The 22,876-nt window shown below is 39.4% G+C and overlaps 1 protein-coding gene across 5 annotated transcripts in view; it reads right to left on the bottom strand.

Moving 5' to 3' along the window:
• Nucleotides 1-22,876, bottom strand: part of LOC135108114 (rho guanine nucleotide exchange factor 38-like) — a 152,562-nt gene that overhangs the window by 16,890 nt on the left and 112,796 nt on the right. For all 5 annotated transcript variants that reach the window (XM_064018799.1, XM_064018801.1, XM_064018800.1 and 2 more), the window contains 2 exons: nt 15,855-15,944; nt 14,117-14,206 (listed from right to left, as the gene is read on the bottom strand). In XM_064018799.1, the coding sequence (XP_063874869.1) occupies nt 14,117-14,206; nt 15,855-15,944 (180 nt within the window). The remainder of the gene's footprint in view (nt 1-14,116; nt 14,207-15,854; nt 15,945-22,876) is intronic.

Below are 22,876 nucleotides of genomic sequence, written 5' to 3'. Positions count from 1 at the left end.
GAACTCCTCTCCTGTAACTGATTGTCTTCAGCCTCTCTCTCACCGCCGCAATGTTGCATATCTGGCTGTCTTCTACCGCTATTTTCATGCTAACTGCTCTTCTGATCTTGCTAACTGCATGCCTCCCTCCTCCCGCGGCCTCGCTGCACAAGATTTTCTTCTTTCTCTCACCCATATTCTGTCCACCTCTCTAATGCAAGAGTTAACCAGTATTCTCAATCATTCATCCCTTTCTCTGGTAAACTCTGGAATTCTCGGCATTCTTCTGTATTTCCACCTTCTTATGACTTGAATTCTTTCAAGAGGGAGGTTTCAAGACACTTATTCATCAATTTTTGACCACTGCTTTGACCCTTTTATGGGACTGGCATTTCAGTGGGCATATTTTTTTTATTGGATTTTTGTTGCCCTTGGCCAATATCCTTCCTACATAAAAAAAAAAAAAAGAAGGCCCAAAGTAATATAAAAGTTAGACTTGGCGCTGGTCAGACCTCATCTAGACTACGCTGTGCAGTTCTGGTCCCCACATTACAGGAAAAATATAAGTATATTATAATCAATATAGAGGAGAATGCCTAAAAGGACACAGGGGATGAGGAGTATTCCTTACGATGCCAGACTGAAGCTGTTAAATTTACATTCTTTACAGAGACGTAGGTTAAGAGGGGACCTGATAGAAGTCTTTAAGAGGTATAAGGGTTATAACAAGGGGAATGTAAGCAAAATTCATAGGATCAGCAATCAGGATAGAACAAAAAATAAAGGATTGAAGCTTGAAAAATTTAGGTTTAAGAAAGAGATACGAAGAAATTGGTTCTCAAATTGAGTGGTAGATGAGTGGAACGGACTCAGTAAAGACGTTGTAAAAGATGTTGTTAGTGCTAAGACATTAGGGAGCTTTAAGAGAAGATTAGACGGGTTTATGGATGGGGATGATAGGTGGAAATAGATAGGTATATTTCATACAGGGACTGCCACGTGTAAGCCTGGTCACTTCTTGCAGCTTCCCTTATTTCTTACGTTCTTATGTTCTTATGCTTCAAACAATCTCAGCTCTTTCTTATGCACAAGTAATCTGGCCTCCAAAGAAATAATCAGTGCTCATCTAGTCCCCTTTGTTTCATGAAAAGATGTTTTTAAAGTAGTGTTTTATTCAAATAGAGACCGTGTGGGAGGTTGGTGTGGGCGGGTGTCTGTATGTGTGCATGTGTGTCGCACCCACCCTCTCTTTCCCATCCCACCTTAAGGGGATAAGTGAGTCATTACCGGTCGTACGCCTCCAGAGTAGTCTCCCAGTAAGTATAGTTGTGAATTACTAACTGACTCATCTCCTGTGTGAGAGTACAAGTTGAGCTGGTGCAGTGAGCGGTGACTGACCCTCCTGTGTTTTTGTGGGCACTTTTTTCTGTAGTTTCTGGTGTTTCTTGTTAGTTACCCTGTTTGTCTTAAATGCTACTGTGGGCTGATGTAGTTAAGCTGCAGAGGATCTAAGTAATTAGCAGCATATTAAACTTTACTCCCTACCCAGGTCATGACAATGTCTGTCACCTACGCGGCAGTAAACGATACTACCCGGCTTGAGACTATAACACTCTGTTGGACAGTGGAAGGACTGTCACGGTGGGCAGAAGCCCAACAGGGTATTATACCTCGACCATGTACGTGTTATCTTATGTAAACTTTTTCCTAGAGGTGGTCGTCGATTCTTCTACAGCTGTTGATGTTAAGTGCTGTTTGGAGTATTTCCGTTGTTTGTGGGTCGGTAAAACAGTCTGGCGACCTCAGCTTAGTGTGACCTGGAGTTACGACTGTTGTGAATAGGGTGCAGGAGTCACAAGGGACCCTGTACACCTGTCTGTGAGCCCTGCACTGAGTCCACGTAGGAGGAGGCTCAGGGAAGCTAGTCCAGGTGCGGCAGCTTGGTAAACAGCCTGGGAATTGTGGTCTTACCACTCCATACCCAGAGAAGTGACTCCTCGGCTGCGTGTGTGTGCAGGCCGAGCTCGTGCATAGTGAGCGGTGAATGACCCTCTTGTGGGGTCTTGGACACTTATTTTTAGTAGTTTCTCATGTCTCTTGTTAGTGAGCTTGGTTTGTCTTAAATGCTATTGCTTCGTGATGCAGTTCAGCCACAGAGGTCTTCCATAATTAGCTGTGTAGTGAACTTTACTCCCTCCTCAGGACCTGACAAGGCCTGCTGTCCAGGAGACAGCAAATGACACTGCTGAGGTTGAGGTTATAACACGGTATTAGATAGTGGGTGGATTCGTTACTGAGGGCAGAAGTCCGACGGAGTTTTATACTTCAACCATATAAGTGTTATTCCATGTTGTAACTGTCTTTCCTAGATGTAGTTGTCAATGGACAATCCTTTCACAGGTGCGGGTGTTAATTGTTGTTAGAGTATTTCCCTTGTCTGTAGGTCGGTAAAACAGACTGGCAACCTCAATTAGTGTAACCTGGAGTTACAACCTGTTGTGAAAAGGGTGCAGGAGTCACAAGGGACCCTGCACACCCATATATGAACCCTGCACTGAGTCCACGCAAGAGGTGATACAGGGAAGCCAGGTACGGCAGCTTTGTGAAGGGGCTGGGAATTGTTGTTATAATACCTTCTAGTTGCAATTCCTTCCCAGTCTCCACCAAACAACCCTGCCTGCCTTAGTAAGTCTGTCTCTTGTAAGCTGTGGACAGTGACGCTCTTCTGCTCTGCTACTAGGGAGAGGGGTACAAGAGAGGGGGATTCGGTGGCAACATACACATATGCAACCGCCCGCCTCACTAGCCACCCATCTCTCAGTGTGGGCTAGCATGAATGAAACACTTCACTTCTGACAATTCCAATGACTAAACTATGAGGCCTGCATCGACACTGATTACTTTATCGTCAAGAGCAACTCTTCTACCATAAACTATGTGAGACTCAATGAAAAGGAGAAATTAAAAAGAGTGTATATTGATTAGGGAAGACAGTCTCTGTGTGCGGGAATTCTTAGTGTAATCTCTTGGCAGTGAGCGACCACTCTTATTCATATGCCTGGCGTTCGTACTCCCAATCTCTTCTCACTTCATTCTACCCCATATTGTGCTCCCACTTCTTTCATTCATTGGTTCTTACTTCTTCTCTTCGTCTACATCACTGCTCTCATTTATATATATATATATATATATATATATATATATATATATATATATATATATATATATATATATATATATATATATATATATATATATATATATATATATATATATATATATATATATATATATATATATATATATATATATATATATATATATATATATATATATATATATATATATATATATATATATATATATATATATATATATATATATATATATATATATATATATATATATATATATATATATATATATATATATATATATATATATATATATATATATATATATATATATATATATATATATATATATATATATATATATATATATATATATATATATATATATATATATATATATATATATATATATATATATATATATATATATATATATATATATATATATATATATATATATATATATATATATATATATATATATATATATATATATATATATATATATATATATATATATATATATATATATATATATATATATATATATATATATATATATATATATATATATATATATATATATATATATATATATATATATAGGCAGTAGGCACCTGCCGAAACGATAATTACTCCCAGTGAGGACTAAAGCAATGCATCAAAGGGTGTTGTGAACCTATCATTAAATCCAGGTGTAACCTCACTGAACGTTTCCCTTTGTGTGGGACATCACAGCCTGACCTCAAAAGACAACTCTCTTCCTCCACACAAAACTACAAGCACCTTATAACACACACACACACTTCACTCAAAAATTTAATATTATCATGGCGAATCCTACACCAACCTACAAGCACCTTATAACACACACACTTCACTCAAAAATTTAAAATTATCATGGCGAATCCTACACCAACCTCGGAGTCCCCATTTGGGGAGGGAACCACAAATGTCCCCAGGTCGGACTGCTCTTCTCATAACGGCCTTAAGTGTCTTGACACCCACCTCAACTTTTTTTTTTCATTACTTTCTGCAACATTCGCGGTCTTAAATCAAATTTTCAATCTGTAGAACACAACCTCTCCTCTTCTAAACCTCATCTTTTCTTCACTGAAACACAGGTGTCTGAAGCAACTGACAGTAGCCCCTTTTTTGTTCCCTCCTTCTTTTTCTATTCTCATTTTCAGTCCAAACCTGGATATTCCATTTATGTTTGCAACAACTTAAACTGCTCTCGTGCCCACGCTCTTGAATCTTCCGAGTTTCCACCATCTGGCTATAACTACAGAGTCACTCTCAAACTAAATTTATCAGTGCTGTATACCTCTCACATAACTCTTCTGACTATAAGAAATTCTTTGACTATTTAGCTTCCAAAGTGGAGCACATTCTGGCTCTCTTTCCTTTTACAGAGATCTACATTCTCGGAGATTTCAATGTTCACAACCAGCTTTGGCTTTGCTCTCCCTTCACTGACTATCCTGGTGAAATAGCTTTCAACTTTGCTATCCTCCACAACCTAGACCAATTTGTTGCAACATCCTACTCATATTCCTGACCGTTTTGGAGATACGCCCAATATTCTTGACCTTTTCCTGACCTCTAATCCTTCTGCTTAGGCTGTCACCCTGTTTTCTCTGTTGGGCTCCTCCGATCACAATCTCATATCTGTATCTTGTCCTATCGCTCCAATCCCTTAGGATCGTAGGTGCCTCTGGTGTTTTGTCTCTTCTAGTTCGGAGGACCTGAGAAGGTATTTTGCTGATTTTCCTTGGTATGACTACTGCTTCCGTGTCAGAGACCCATCTTTGTGTGCTGAGCGCATAACATAGCAGTGCAGTGGTTCTCAAACTATGGGTCGCGACCCAAAGTTGGGTCGCGAGATCAATTTTGATGGGTCGTAGGGACACAGGAACATTATCATACTTTCAGTGTTTTAGTGTATTTCAGTTACTTAATTCAATTATTCTTCTTTAACCACAAATTACTTTTTTGCTATGTATGTTCATCTTTCCCCCACCTCCCTTCTCCTGGGCCCCACGTAATGGTGTCTCTGACAGGAATGACTCCTGTGTCAAACGCGTATATTTTGTGGATGAAAAGCAGTACCATAGATTCTATTAATTTAGTTTTGTGAAAAGGAAAAACAGTGCCATGGATCCCACTAGTTTAGTTTTGTGAATGAAAAGCTGTACACATTATCTATTTTTTTTTTCCAAAATAAAGTGTATATATCATTGTACATTTTCTTTCTCTTTACTTTACTCTGGGTCACGAAGGAATGAAATGTTCCAAATAGGGCCGCTCATGAAAAAGTTTGAGAACCACTGTGATAGTGTCTGGCATGGAGGCCTATATTCCTCACTTTTTTTCTCGACCTAAACCTTCCAAACCTTGGTTTAACACAGCTTATTCTCATACTATACATGATTGAGAGGTGGCCCACAAAATGTACTGAAGCCTTCCATTTTCAGAATCCCCTGCACTTTATATTTCTGCCCGGTACCAATCCAAGTCTCTTCTCCAACTAGCCAAAAACTCCTTCATTAACAGAAAATGTCAAAATCTTTCAAGATCTAACTCCCCTCGTGACTTCTGGCATCTAGCCAAAAATATCTAAAATAACTTTTCTTCTTCTTTCCCATCCTTTATTTCAACCAGATGGCACGACTGCTATCACATCTATCTCTAAACCTGAACTCTTCGCTCAAACCTTTGCTAAAGACTCTCCCTTGGACGGTTCAGGGCTTGTTCCTCACTCTCCTCCACTCTCTGACTACTTCATACCATCTATTAGAATTCTTCGCAGTGATGTTTTCCATGCTCTCGCTGATCTAAACCCTCAGAAAGCGGACCTTATGGGGTCCCTCCTATTGTTCTCCAAAACTGTGCCTTCGTGGTTTCACCTTGCCTAGCCAAAGTTTCAACTCTGTCATCATCTACCTTTCCTTCTTGCTGGAAGTTTGTCTCCATTCAGTGTGTTCCTAAAAAGGGTGACCGTTCTAATCCCTCAAACTACCGTCTTATTGCTTTAATTTCCTGTTTAAAGTTTTTTTAATCTGTCCTACACAGAAAGATTCTTAAATATCTACCACTTCACTACCTTCTATCTGATCGCCATTATGGATTCCATCAGGGCCGATCTACTGGTGATCATCTGGCTTTCCTTACTGAGTCTTGGTCATTCTCTTTTAGATATTTTGGTGAAACTTTTGCTGTTGCCTTGGACATATCAAAAGCTTTTGATAGAGTCTGGCACAAACCTCATATGGGTTCTATCCTTCTCTCTGTAGATTCACCTCAAGTTTCCTTTCTGACCATTCTATTGCTCCTGTGATAGACGGTCACTGTTCTTCTTCTAAATCTATTAATAGTGGCGTTTCTCAGGGTTCTGTCCTGTCAGCCACTGTTTTTTTTTATTTTTCATCAATAACCTTCTAAACCAAACTTCTTCTTCTATTCACTCCTACGATAATGATACCACCCTGCGCATTTCCATGTCTTTTAATAAACGTCCAACTCTTCAGGAAGTAAACATTTCAAGCAGGGAAGCCACAGAACTCCTGACTTCTGATCTTTTAAAATTTCTGATTGGGGCAGAGCAAACTTGGTATTGTTCGATGCCTCAAAAACTCACTTTCTCCATCCATCAACTCGACACAAACTTCCAGATAACTATCTCCTCTTCTTCAATGACACTCAACTGTCACCCTCTTCTACACTGAACTTCCTCGGTCTGTCCTTTACATATAATCTGAACTGGAAACATCACATGTTATCTCTAGCTTAAACAGCCTCTGTGAATTTAGGTGTTCTGAGACATCTCCGCCAGACTCACTCCCTCCAGCTGCTAACTTTGTAGAAGTGCCTCATCCGTCCATGTATGGAGTATGTTTTACATGTCTGAGGGGGTTCCACTCATACTTTTCTTCTAGACAGGCTGGAATGAAAAGCTTTTTGCTCATCAACTCCTCTAACTGACTGTCTTCTGCCTCTCTCTCTCATCGCCGTAATGTTGCATCTCTAGCTGTCTTCTATTGGTATTTTCATGCTACTTGCTAACTGATAACACTTTCCTATGACTTGATTTCCTTCAACAGGAAGGTTTCAAGACACTTATCCTTCAATTTTTTACTATCGCTTTGGACCCTTTTCTGTGACAGGCATCTCAATGGACTTTTTTTTTTTTATTAGATATTTGTTGCCCTTGGCCAGTGTACCTCCTACATGAAAAAAAATAAATAAATAAAAATAAAACGCCCTGGCTCTCCTTACTTTCTTTCCCTTTATCGTGCGCGTCTTTCCCCTGGCCTGCCTCAACACTGCCTGAACAAAGAAAGAGTTACCTGCGCTCAGGTTACCTGCGCGACGGTTAAGTCACATGACAGAGGGCGAGGGGATGAAACGAGGGAGGGACGAGGGAGCGGCAGCCGGCAAAATACACACCTGCCATCCTCACAGAACCTCATTCTAAAAAGAATACTGTCATGCAAAAACCACCATAAACTAATTACATAATCTGGACAAGACCTGTTCACCCTATATACTAGGTCACCTCCTTAAGTATATAATAAATCAGACTCAACATGAACGAACAAGAGGAAATAAGGAAATTTAATAAAGAAAGAGGACTAAGTAGGCACGTAGGGTTGAAAGTAAACCAGAAGAAAGCGGACAGGCACTTCTTGCGCCTCAGGCATCTTCTATATTCTCTGGCTCTCTCTTTTCTCTTTCTCCTTCCCACTATCTTAATATTGCGCCACTCAACAATATTCCTCTCTCTCACTCTCTCTATCTCTCTCTCTGTCATATATATATATATATATATATATATATATATATATATATATATATATATATATATATATATATATATATATATATATATATATATATATATATATATATATATATATATATATATATATATATATATATATATATATATATATATATATATATATATATATATATATATATATATATATATATATATATATATATATATATATATATATATATATATATATATATATATATATATATATATATATATATATATATATATATATATATATATATATATATATATATATATATATATATATATATATATATATATATATTTTTTTTTTTTTATATAGGAAGGACACTGGCCAAGGGCAACAAAAATCTAATAAAAACAATGCCCACTGAAATGCCAGTCCCATAAAAGGGTCAAAGCAATGGTCAAAAATTGATGAATAAGTGTCTTGAAACCTCCCTCTGGAAGGAATTCAAGTCATAGGAAGGTGGAAATACAGAAGCAGGCAGGGAGTTCCACAGTTTACTAGAGAAAGGGATGAATGATTGAGAATACTGGTTAACTCTTGCGTTAGAGGTGGACAGAATAGGGGTGAGAGAAAGAAGAAAGTCTTGTGCAGCGAGGCCGCGGAAGGAGGGGAAGCATGCAGTTAGCAAGATCAGAAGAGCAGTTAGCATGAAAGTAGCGGTAGAAGACAGCTAGGTATGCAACACTGCGGCGGTGGGAGAGAGGCTGTAGACAGTCAGTTAGAAGAGAAGAGTTGATGAGACGAAAAGCTTTTGATTCCACCCTGTTTAAAAGAGAAGTATGAGTGGAACCCCCCCCCAGACATGTGAAGCATACTCCATACATGGACGGATAAGGCCCTTGTACAGAGTTAGCAGCTGGGGGGGGGGTGAGAAAAACTGGCGGAGACGTATCAGAAGACCTAACTTCTTAGAAGCTGTTTTAGCTAGAGATGAGATGTGAAGTTTCCAGTTCAGATTATAAGTAAAGGACAGACCGAAGATGTTCAGTGTAGAAGAGGTGGACTTTTGAGTGTCATTGAAGAAGAGGGGATAGTTGTCTGGTAGGTTGTGTCGAGTTGACAGATGGAGGAATTGAGTTTTTGAGGCATTGAACAATACCAAGTTTGCTCTGCCTCAATCAGAAATTTTAGAAATATCAGAAGTCAAGCGTTCTGTGGCTTCCCTGCGTGATATGTTTACCTCCTGCAGGGTGGTATCATCAGCGTAGGAGTGGATAGGACGAGAATTTTGGTTTAGAAGATCATTAATGAATAATAAGAAGAGAGTGGGTGACAGGACAGAACCCTGAGGAACACCACTGTTAATAGATTTAGGAGAAGAACAGTGACCGTCTACCACAGCAGCAATAGAACGGTCAGAAAGGAAACTTGAGATGAAGTTACAGAGAGAAGGATAGAAACCGTAGGAGGGTAGTTTCGAAATCATATGTCTAAGGCAACAGCAAAAGTTTCACCAAAATCTCTAAAAGAGGATGACCAAGACTCAGTAAGGAAAGCCAGAAGATCACCAGTAGAGCGGCCTTGACGGAACCCATATCGGCGATCAGATAGAAGGTTGTGAAGTGATAGATGTTTAAATATCTTACTGTTGAGGATAGATCCAAAAACATTAGATAGGCAGGAAATTAAAGCAATAGGACGGTAGTTTGAGGGATTAGAATGGTCACCCTTTTCAGGAACAGGTTGAATGTAGGCAAACTTCCAACAAGAAGGAAAGGTAGATGTTGACAGACAGAGCTGAAAGAGATTGACTAGGCAAGGTGCAAGCACAGAGGCACAGTTTCGGAGAACAATAGGTCCCATCAGGTCCATAAGCCTTCCGAGGGTTTAGGCCAGCGAGGGCATGAAAAAAAAAAAAAATTGCGAAGAATTTTAATAGGTGGCATGAAGTAGTCAGAGGGTGAAGGAAAGGGAGGAACAAGCCCAGAATCGTTCAAGGTAGAGTTTTTAGCAAAGTTTTGAGCGAAGAGTTCAACTTTAGAAATAGATGTGATAGCAGTGGTGCCATCTGGTTGAAATAGAGGAGGGAAAGAAGAAGCAGCAAAGTTATTGAAGATTTTTTTGGCTACATGCCAGAAATCACGAGGGGAGTTAGATATTGAAAGGTTTTGACATTTTCTGTTAATAAAGGAGTTTTTGGCTAGTTGGAGAACAGACTTGGCATGGTTCCGGGCAGAAATATAAAGTGCATGAGAATTTGGTGATGGAAGGCTTAAGTACCTTTTGTGGGCCACCTCTCTATCATGTATAGCACGAGAACAAGCTGTGTTAAACCAAGGTTTAGAAGGTTTATGACGAGAAAAAGAGTGAGCAATGTACGCCTCCATGCCAGACACTATCACCTCTGTTATGCGCTCAACACACAAAGACGGGTCTTTGACACAGAAGGTCAGGTCCCCCCAATTAGCAGAGGCAAAACGCCAGAGGCACCTTCGCTTAGGGGGATCCTGAGGAGGGGTTGGAGCGATACAACAAGATAAAGATATGAGATTGTGATCGGAGGAGCCCAACGGAGAAGAAAGGGTGACAGCATAAGCAGAAGGATTAGAGGTCAGGAAAAGGTCAAGAATGTATCTCCAAGACGGTCAGGAATACGAGTAAGATGTTGCACCAATTGCTCTAGGTCATGGAGGATAGCAAAGTTGTAGGCTAGTTCACCAGAATAGTCAGTGAAGTGAGAGGAAAGCCAAAGCTGGTGGTGAACATTGAAGTTTCCAAGAATGGAGATCTCTGCAAAAGGGAAGAGTTTCAGAATGTGCTCCACTTTGGAAGTTAAGTAGTCAAAGAATTTCTTATAATCAGAGGAGTTAGGTGAGAGGTATACAGCACAGATAAATTTAGTATGAGAGTGACTCTGTAGTCGTAGCCAGATGGTGGAAAACTCGGAAGATTCAAGAGCGTGGGCACGAGAGCAGGTTAAGTCATTGCGCACATAGACGCAGCATCCAGCTTTGGATCGAAAATGAGGATAGAGAAAGTAGGAGGGAACAGAAAAGGGGCTACTGTCAATTGCCTCAGACACCTAAGTTTCAGTGAGGAAAAGGAGATGAGGTTTAGAAGAGGAGAGGTGGTGTTCTACAGATTGAAAATTAGATCCTAGACCCCGAATGTTGCAGAAGTTAATGAAGAAAAAGTTGAGGGGGGGGTGTCAAGACACTTAGGGTCGTCGACAGAAAGGTAGTCCAACCTGGGGACATTTATGGTCCCCTCCCCAGATGGGGCCTCTGAGGCTGGTGTAGGAGTCGCCATGATGATTTTAAAATTTTTGAGTGAAGGGTGTGTTTGTTATTAGGTGCTTGTAGTTTTGTGTGGAAGAAGAGAGTTGTCTTTAGAGGGCAGGCTGTGACTGCCCCCTTGTGTTGTGAGACACAAAGGGAAACGTTCAGTGAGGTCACAGCTGGGTTTAATGATAAGATCACAGCACCCCCTGAACAGTGCTTTAGACCTCACTGAGAGTAATTATCGTTTCGGCAGGTGTCTACTGCCTCCTTCTATATATATATATATATATATATATATATATATATATATATATATATATATATATATATATATATATATATATATATATATATATATATATATATATATATATATATATATATATATATATATATATATATATATATATATATATATATATATATATATATATATATATATATATATATATATATATATATATATATATATATATATATATATATATATATATATATATATATATATATAGATATATATAGGTCATGCTGAAAGTCAGGTCATGCTGAAATGAGTCAGGTCATGCTGAAATGAGAGAGGTGAGGTCGAGGAGAATAGATGAGGGAGTGGAGAGGATGGTAGGGGCCGAAATGAGGAGATTAGACGAGGTAAATGTAGATTAATTGTATAAATATTTCGTAAAGTTCATACAGGTCAGTTAGCAAATATCCCGTATAGGACAATAAGATCACAAAAAAATGACCCTAAATGGATGACTGCTAGGTTAAAACATTATTTAGGGGGTAAGAGAAGTATATATAAGAGATTAAGGGCAGGTGCAGAAGTTTTAAGGACACAATATAATGAATTAGTTAGAACAATCAGGAAGTTAACGAGGAAAGCTAAGGACAATTATGAATTAAAGGTAGCCAGCCAGGCGAAGACGGACCCCAAGAGATTTTATCAGGTATACAGGACGAAGAATAAGGATATTATAGGTCCATTAAAGGCAGCAGATGGGGGGCTGGTTAGTTCTGGGGAGGAGATTAGTAAACTTCTGAATGAGTATTTTTTAACTGTCTTCACCCAGGAAAACATGCAGGTAGTGAACAGGTGTTTAGAGTAGATGAGAATGAGAAGCTGACAGATATTACCTTAACTAGGGAGAGAGTGGAACAGGAGATAGGCTAAAAAAGTTCAAGACACCAGGACCAGATGAAATATATCCCAGAGTACTTAAGAAATGCAAAGAGATTATTAGTGAACCGTTAGTTTCTGTCTTTAGGAAATCACTGGAGTCGGGTGAGGTACCAGTAATGTGGAGGCAGGCTAATGTAGTACCCATCTTTAAAAAAGGAGATAAAACTTTAGCGTCTAATTATAGACCTGTCAGCTTAACTTCAGTTGTAGGTAAAATGTTAGTCAATAATAGCGAGGAAAATTAGGGAACATTTAGACAAACATAACTTGATAAATCAGTCACAGCATGGCTTCACGAGAGGGAAGTCTTGTCTGACAAACTTGTTAAGTTTTTACAGTAAGGTGTACGAGGCAGTAGATAATGGTGATAGTTACGATATCTGGACTTTAGTAAAGCATTTGACAAGGTACCCCATCAAAGGCTCCTGAGAATGGTTAGGGCACACGGGATAGATGGGAAGGTGTTAGGCTGGATAGGGTCATGGCTTAGTGACAGGCGACAGAGTGGTAATAAACGGCTCGAAATCCGAGTGGGGTCATGTAATTAGTGGGGTGCCACAGGGATCAGTATTAGGGCCATTGTTATTTCTAATATATATCAATGACTTGGATTAGTAGTGATGTTAGTAAATTTTCGGGTGACACAAAGATAGGTAGATTAATTAGGTGAATAGAATGAATGAATGGACGGATAGATGACAAATGCAATTTTAATATCATTAAATGCAAAGTGCTTAGCGTAGGTAGAGGAAACCCACACAATAGGTACACATTAAACAACCAAACTCTGCTAGGTACAGGGTACGAGAAAGATTTAGGAGTTATAGTTAGCTCTCAACTCCGTCTAGGGAAACAATGCATAGAAGCCAGAAACAGGGCAAATAGGGTACTAGGATTCATTTTTAGAAGTGTTAAAAATAGAAGGGCGGAAGTAATATTAAAGTTATACTTTGCGCTGGTCAGACCTCATCTAGACTACGCTTGCAGTTCTGGTCCCCACATTACAGGAAAGATATAGGTCTATTAGGATCAGTACAGAGGAGAATGACTAAAAGAAAAAGGGGATGAGGAATATTCCTTATGAGGCGAGGTTGAAGCTGTTAAATTTACATTCTTTAGAGAGACGTAGGTTAAGAGGGGACCTGATAGAAGTCTTTAAGTGGTATAAGGGTTATAACAATGGGGATATAGGCAAAATTCTTAGGATCAGCAACCAGGGTAGAACAAGAAATAACGGGTTCAAGCATGAAAAATTTAGGTTTAGGAAGGAGATAAGGAAAAAAATTGGTTCTCAAATAAAGTGGTAGATTAGTGGAACGGACTCAGTAATCATGTTGTTAGTGCTAGGACTCTAGAGAGCTTTTAGAGAAGATTAGACGAGTTTATGGATGGGGATAATAGATGGAAATAGGTAAGTATATTTCATACATGGACTGCCACGTCTAAGCCTGGTCGATATATATATATATATATATATATATATATATATATATATATATATATATATATATATATATATATATATATATATATATATATATATATATATATATATATATATATATATATATATATATATATATATATATGTATATATATATATATATATATATATATATATATATATATATATATATATATATATATATATATATATATATATATATATATATATATATATATATATATATATATATATATATATATATATATATATATATATATATATATAAACCTTTTTTAATGCTTTGTTTTTATTTACATTACCTTTTCTTCTGAAGCATCAGTATAAAAAGTGGACTCGTGAGCAGCAGCGTGTATCTGGGTAGGTGGGCTCCTCTTACTTTCGTGTGTCGCCTGTATAATGAGACAATGTAGATTAAAGTTCAAATCCAATTATATGTTTAATTAAGGTTGCCTGTGAAGAGAATCCAAAAATTGCAGTACTTATTGATACAACCCTACCTAGACCTGAAATAAAAAAAAAAAACAATAATTATGTTCAAAATATTTTCACATTATTTCAAAATATTAATATAAATAATTATATATATATATATATATATATATATATATATATATATATATATATATATATATATATATATATATATATATATATATATATATATATATATATACGAGGTGTGTCATTAAAGTTCCAGGACTGGTGTCCTAAAAGATGAATTTCAAACCCAAGCCACAAACCACCATATTTCCCCTTCAAAGTAATCCTTCTGGGGTATACAACTGCGCTCCCAACCCTCTACAGTCACTAATCTTTTTCTTACGTGCTTTTAAAATCATGTCCTCTGTTGCAGGTCGTTTAACAATGAGCGCTGAACAGCGAACAAACTTGAAGTTTTTGGTGCAGTTGGGGAAAACGCCGTCAGAAGCACTGGGTATGCTGCAAAAAGTGTACGGGGATGAGACAATGTCACGCTCACGTGTTTTTGAGTGGTGCAAGAGGTTCAAAGAGGGCCGGGAGGACGTGGAAGATGACCCCAGGAGTGGAAGACCCTCAACGAGCAGGAATGAGGCCAATGTTGAGCGTGTCAAGCAGATGGTGCGTGACGATCGTCGGTTGACTGTTCGAAAGATCGCAGATGAGCTTGGCATGAACCACAACAGCGTGTGGAAGATTATCACTGAAGATCTGGGCATGCGGAAAGTCTGTGCGAAGATGGTGCCGAGACTCCTGAACGATGACCAGAAGGGACGACGCATGCAGGTGTGTCAGGACATCCTCGAGCGTCTGGAAACTGAACCAGACTTGCTCAGGAGAGTCATCACCGGCGATGAGTCCTGGGTATTTGAGTACGACCCGGAGACCAAACGCCAGAGCCTTCAATGGAAGAGTCCGGCGTCGCCACGGCCGAAGAAAGCAAGGCAGTCCAGGTCCAGCTTCAAGGTCATGTTGATCGCTTTCTTCGATGTGAGGGGCATCGTCCACTGCGAGTTCTTGCCACAGGGCCAGACAGTCAACCAACATGTGTACAAAGAAGTACTGCGGCGTCTGCTTCGTGCAGTGCGCGAGAAGAGGCGGGAGTTGTGGCAGGGCAACTCGTGGCTGCTTCACCACGACAATGCGCCTGCTCACAATGCCCTGAGCATCAGAGAGTTCTTGGCCAAGAAGAACATCGCCGTGCTGGAGCAACCGCCCTACTCACCTGACCTCGCTCCGTGCGACTTCTTCCTCTTCCCCAAGCTCAAGGAGGTCATGAAGGGGACCCGTTTTGATGATGCGGACGACATCAAAAAGGCCGTGACGACGGAGCTGAGGAGCATCCCGCAAGAATCCTTCCAGCAGTGCATGCAAGCCTGGCAGAGAAGGATGGACAAGTGCATGCGGTGCCAGGGGGATTACTTCGAAGGAGATAACCTATAGTTTGTAGCCTGGATGTGAAATAAAACTTGTGTGGCACCAGTCCTGGAACTTTAATGACACACCTCGTATATATATATATATAAACCTTTTTTAATGCTTTGTTTTTATTTACATTACCTTTTCTTCTGAAGCATCAGTATAAAAAGTGGACTCGTGAGCAGCAGCGTGTATCTGGGTAGGTGGGCTCCTCTTACTTTCGTGTGTCGCCTGTATAATGAGACAATGTAGATTAAAGTTCAAATCCAATTATATGTTTAATTAAGGTTGCCTGTGAAGAGAATCCAAAAATTGCAGTACTTATTGATACAACCCTACCTAGACCTGAAATAAAAAAAAAAAAACAATAATTATGTTCAAAATATTTTCACATTATTTCAAAATATTAATATAAATAAATGTTCATAAGGAAGTTACACATCCTCTGTTTTAGCTGACATGTCTGTCGGGTGTTCGTTGTTGCTACATTTTCCCAAGACTCGTCGTAATATTGGTAACTATAAAATAGGAAAACACGTAATAAGGGCTCACCTTCATGTCAAACTGAAAACAATGAATAGTGAATACAGCAACATAACAGTATTGAACAAAGCGGTGCGACTATCTAACTGTGTGTATGAGATGATCGATAGGGTGTGTATTATTGTCTCGAACAGTCGACTACTGTTCCGTTATTGACTTGTATCGCCACTCTCGTTCAGAATTGAGACAGCCTTGGTCTTCGTTAGTAAACTCGCCTCCTAGCTTTTGCCTACACCTCTAACTGTAGCTATTATAGGATGCACAAGAAATACAAACTTAAAATGGCGGATTTTATATTATCATCTTCAAGACTGTTAAAAGCGGAAGTCCGCGACGTAGTACTAAAAATACATTTGGTACTGGTAAGATCTCATCTAGATTATACTGGGGAAGGAAATAAAGAGAGAGAGGGATGGATGGGAACAGGGGATTATGAGAAAGAAGAGTGGATGGAACAGGGGATTATGAGAAAGAAGAGAGAATGGAGTTCTATGCAGTGATTGGCAAGGTGGAGGTGGAAGTTTTGGAAAAGGCATTGTGATCGTGATGAATGAGAAAATAGACGAGGAAACAACAGCATCTAATATGACAAAGAAAACAGGTGGACAACAATGAGTATTAATAAATAGAGGAACAGCTAGGAATGAAAGTGATAGCGAGTTTAAGTTATAGTGAAACTCCAAGCGCAAAAAGAATTACTACAGAAATGTTAAATTATGAAGTTGAAACACCAGTAGAGTGGATGCTTTTTTTCATATGAACTAGTATGAAAGCAAAGGAAAATACGAGATAAGTGGGGGAACGCAGTTTTGTACTAATATATAATTATATATATATATATATATATATATATATATATATATATATATATATATATATATATATATATATATATATATATATATATATATATATATATATATATATATATATATATGATGATAAAGGTTGTACAAATAAGTGTTATAGTTTTAGTTGGGGGAAATTTATTTAGTGTGTCGGAGAAAAAGAAAATCTAAGGGTGCGACAACATGGTGGAACACTGTTCATCGGAAAAAACATTGTCACCAGATAGCAAAAGGTTATGGAATTGCACCAGCAGAACCTGCTGCCTATGGAACGTCAAACCAGGAGTTTAAAAAGTCAAAAATATTTATGTAGTGGCAATTATCTATGCGCATGTATATTGTAAAGTCTGATTCATAAAGATATCGCAGTTCATGTAAAATCGTTGTATGGTTCCCATTTTAATTTCGTCTGTGCAACAAGTCCTTTCACTTTTTTTTTTTTTCACCTTGTCCTCACACAGTGTAACAGTTATTATGCTGCATAATACTATTTTATGTTACTATGCACCAAAGTAGTAATGTTGTACAGCACTAGACGCTGATAACAAAATTATCACTAAGCGTAGTACTCTTAAATCTAAAGAAAGTGACAACAATAATTACCTTCCTCCCTGTGAAGGAAGTAGAAATTATGGTATACAACATCTGGTAGCATTGTTTGTTGCCTCAATTTCTTCGATTCTGCTGTTATGATGACATTCTGTTACGCAGTATTATATAGTAACAGTGTTTGTCTGATGAACATTCTTCGACATGTAGACAAATCTTAAGGGTGAGTTCTGACTAGGTTGACGGAAGTGACTGAGATGTAGATCAGTGAGAAAGAAAGAAGATTCAGGAAAGGGAAAGGTTGTGTGGATTAGATTTTTACAAATAGAATGATAATAGAAGAGTACCTGGCAAAGGGTGAAAGATTAAAAGCAACATTCATGAACCTAATCCTAAAGAGAGCATTATGGTCGAATAACAGGTGAGAGGAAGCGTTTTGAGAAGCCCTTTAATTTCAGGTTGCAGAAGGGCAGTTATTGGAATTGATTAAGATTTTCTTTAGGTAACGTAGAGTATACGGTAGAGTGAATAGAGTTTTGCAGTAGAGAGTGAGACAGGAATGTTTCACGTCTGTACGGTTATCTAAAGAAGATGAAAACTACGTAAGAAATATTGATGCAAGGCTGAAATGAAATAGAGGTGGATGTAGGATATATATATATATATATATATATATATATATATATATATATATATATATATATATATATATATATATATATATATATATATATATATATATATATATATATATATATATATATATATATATATATCATCAATGACCTTGTAAACCAAACTTCTTGTCCTATCCACTCCTACGCTGATGATAACACCCTGCACTTTTCAACGTTTTTTCATAGACGTTCAACACAGAAATTAAACATTTCACGCAGGGAAGCCACATAACTCTCTCTTCCTATTATTCCTATTATTCCTACTCTCTTCCTATTATTCATCAATAATTTTCTAAAATAAAGTTCTTGTCCTATCCACTCCTGCACTGCTGACGCCACCCTCCCCATTGAGGCGTCTTTTCATAGACGTCCAGTGCCTTCAGGAAGTAAACAGTTCACGCAAGGAAACCACACAACGCTTGACTTCTGATGTTTCTAAAATTTCTAATTGGGGCAGATCAAACTTGTTATTGTTCAATGCCTTAAAAACTCAATTCCTCCATATGTCAAATCAACACATCCTTCCAGACAACTCTCCACTCTTGAATGACACTCAATTGTCGCCCTCTTCTACACTGAACATCTTCGCTCTGTCCTTTACTTATAATCTTACACCAGGAGGAGGCAGTAAGACACCTGCCGAAACGATAATTACTCCCAGTGAGGTCTAAGGCACTGTTCAGGAGGTGCTGTGAACTTATCATTAAACCCAGCTGTGACCTCACTGAACGTTTCCCTTTGTGTCTCACAACACAAGGGGGCAGTCACAGCCTGCCCTCTAAAAACAACTCTCTTCCTCCACACAAAACTCCAAGCACCTAATAACAAACACACCCTTCACTCAAAAATTTTAAAATCATCATGGCGACTCCTACACCAGCCTCGGAGTCCCCATCTGGGGAGGGGACCATAAATATCCCCAGGTCGGACTGCCTTTCTGTCGACGACCCTAAGTGTCTTGACAACCCCCCTCAACTCTTTCTTCATTAACTTCTGCAACATTCGCTGTCTAAGATCTAGTTTTCAACCTGTAGAACACACCCTCTCCTCTTCTAAACCTCATCTTTTCCTCACTGAAACTTAGGTGTCTGAGGCAACTGACAGTAGCCCCTTTTCTGTTCCCTCCTACTTTCTCTATCCTCATTTTCGATCCAAAGCTGGATGCTGCGTTTATGTGCGCAATGACTTAACCTGCTCTCGTGCCCACGCTCTTGAATCTTCCGAGTTTTCCACCATCTGGCTACGACTACAGAATCACTCTCATACTAAATTTATCTGTGCTGTATACCTCTCACCTAACTCCTCTGACTATAAGAAATTCTTTGACTACTTAACTTCCAAAGTGGAGCACATTCTGACCCTCTTCCCTTTTGCAGAGATCTCCATTCTTGGAGACTTCAATGTTCACCACCAGCTTTGGCTTTCCTCTCCCTTCACTGACTATTCTGGTGAACTAGCCTACAATTTTGCTATCCTCCATGATCTAGAGCAATTGGTGTAACACCCTACTCGTATTCCTGACCGTCTTGGAGATACGCCCAACATTCTTGACCTTTTCCTGACCTCTAATCCTTCTGCTTATGCTGTCAACCTTTCTTCTCTGTTGGGCTCCTCCGATCACAATCTCATATCTTTATCTTGTCCTATCACTCCAATCCCTCCTCAGGATCCCCCTAAGCGAAGGTGCCTCTGGCGTTTTGCGTCTGCTAGTTGGGGGGACCTGAGGAGGTATTTTGCTGATTTTCCTTGGAATGACTACTGCTTCCGTGTCAGAGACCCCTCTTTGTGTGCTGAGCGCATAACAGAGGTGATAGTGTCTGGCATGGAGGCATACATTCCTCACTCTTTTTCTCGTCCTAAACCTTCTAAACCTTGGTTTAACACAGCATGTTCTAGTGCTATACATGATAGAGAGGTGGCCCACAAAAGGCACTTAAGCCTTCCATCACCAGAATCTCATGCACTTTATATTGCTGCCCGGAACCATGCCAAGTCTGTTCTCCAACTAGCCAAAAACTCCTTCATTAACAGAAATTGTCAAAACCTTTCAAGATCTAACTCCCCTTGTGATTTCTGGCATCTAGCTTCTTTCCCTCCTCTATTTCAACCAGATGGCACCACTGCTATCACATCTATTTCTAAAGCTGAAGTCTTTGCTCAAACCTTTGCTAAAAACTCTACCTTGGACGATTCTGGGCTTGTTCCTCCCTCTCCTCCACCCTCTGACTACTTCATGTCACCTATTAAAATTCTTCGCAATGATGTTTTCCATGCCCTCGCTGGCCTAAACCCTCGGAAGGCTTATGGACCTGATGGGGTCCCTCCTATTGTTCTCCGAAACTGTGCATCCGTGCTTGCACCTTGCCTAGTCAAACTCTTTCAGTTCTGTCTGTCAACATCTACCTTTCCTTCTTGCTGGAAGTTTGCCTACATTCAACCTGTTCCTAAAAAGGGTGACCGTTCTAATTCCTTAAACTACCGTCCTATTGCTTTAATTTCCTGCCTATCTAAAATTTTTGAATCTATCCTCAACAGGAAGATTCTTAAACATCTATCACTTCACAACCTTCTATCTGATTGCCAGTATGGGTTCCGTCAAGGCCGCTCTACTGGTGATCTTCTGGCTTTCCTTACTGAGTCTTGGTCCACCAAGGACCAAGACTCCTTGGTGAAACTTTTGCTGTTGCCTTGGACATATGAAAAGCTTTTGATGGTCTGGCACAAAGCTTTGATTTCCAAACTACCCTCCTACGGTTTCTATCTTCTCTCTGTAACTTCATCTCAAGTTTCCTTTCTGACCGTTCTATTGCTGCTGTGGTAGACGGTCACTGTTCTGCTCCTAAATCCATTAACAGTAGTGTTCCTCAGGGTTCTGTCCTGTCACCCACTCTCTTCTTATTATTCATTAATGATCTTCTAAACCAAACTTCTTGTCCTATCCACTCCTACGCTGATGATACCACCCTGCACTTTTCCACGTCTTTTCATAGACGTCCAACCCTTCAGGAGGTAAACATATCACGCAGGGAAGCCACAGAACGCCTGACTTCTGATCTTTCTAAAATTTCTAATTGGGGCAGAGCAAACTTGGTATTGTTCAATGCCTCAAAAACTCAATTCCTCCATCTATCAACTCGACACAACCTTCCAGACAACTATCCCCTCTTCTTCAATGACACTCAACTGCCCCCCTCTTCTACACTGAACATCTTCGGTCTGTCCTTTACTTATAATCTGAACTGGAAACTTCACATCTCATCTCTAGCTAAAACAGCTTCTATGAAGTTAGGTGTTCTGAGACGTCTCCGTTAGTTTTTCTCACCCCCCAGCTGCTCTGTACAAGGGCCTTATCCGTCCATGTATGGAGTATGCTTCACATGTCTGGGGGGTTCCACTCATACTGCTCTTCTAGACAGGGTGGAATCAAAAGCTTTTCGTCTCATCAACTCCTCTCCTCTAACTGACTGTCTTCAGCCTCCCTCTCACCGCCGCAATGTTGCATATCTAGCTGTCTTCTACCGCTATTTTCATGCTAACTGCTCTTCTGATCTTGCTAACTGCATGCTTCCCCTCCTTCCGCGGCCTCGCTGCACAAGACTTTCTTCTTTCTCTCACCCCTATTCTGTCCACCTCTCTAACGCAAGAGTTAACCAGTATTCTCAATCATTCATCCCTTTCTCTGGTAAACTCTGGAACTCCCTGCCTGCTTCTGTATTTCCACCTTCCTATGACTTGAATTCCTTCAAGAGGGAGGTTTCAAGACACTTATTCATCAATTTTTGACCACTGCTTTGACCCTCTTATGGGACTGGCATTTCAGTGGGCATTTTTTTATTAGATTTTTGTTGCCCTTGGCCAGTGTCCTTCCTACATAAAAAAAAAAAAAAATCTGAATTGGAAACTTCACATCTCATCTCTAGCTAAAACAGCTTCTATGAAGTTAGGTGTTCTGAGACGTCTCCGCCAGTTTTTCTCACCCTCCTAGCTGCTAACTCAGCCTCTCTTTCATCGCTTCAATGTTGCATCTCTAGCTGTCTTATACCACTATTTTCATGCTAACTGCTCTTCTGATCTTCCTAATTGCATGCCTGTCCTCCTCCTGCGGCATCGCTGCACAAGACTTTTTTCTTTCTCTCACTCCTATTCTGTCCACCTGTCTAATGCACGAGTTACACAGTATTCTCAATGATTCATCCCCTTCTCTGGTAAACTCTGGAACTCTCTGCCTGCTTCTGTATTTCCATCTTCCTATGACGTTAATTCCTTTAAGAGGAGGGTTTAAAGACACTTATCCTTCAATCTTTGACTACCGCTTTGGACCCTTTTTTGGGATTGGCATCTCAGTGGGCTTTTTTTTTTTTTGATTTGATTTTTGTTGCCCCTTGGCCAGTGTGTCTCCTGCATAAAAAAAAAAAACTGGGTCTCCTCAACGCGCCTCAGGCATCTTCTGTATTCTCTCTCTCTCTCTCTCTCTCTCTCTCTCTCTCTCTCTCTCTCTCTCTCTCTCTCTCTCTCTCTCTCTCTCTCTCTCTCTCTCTCTCTCTCT

This window comes from Scylla paramamosain, chromosome 16 (assembly GCF_035594125.1).
Source record: "Scylla paramamosain isolate STU-SP2022 chromosome 16, ASM3559412v1, whole genome shotgun sequence".
In the NCBI taxonomy this organism is placed as follows: domain Eukaryota; kingdom Metazoa; phylum Arthropoda; class Malacostraca; order Decapoda; family Portunidae; genus Scylla; species Scylla paramamosain.
Note: the sequence above shows the minus strand (reverse complement) of the source record. Positions and strands in the feature narration are given on the sequence as shown.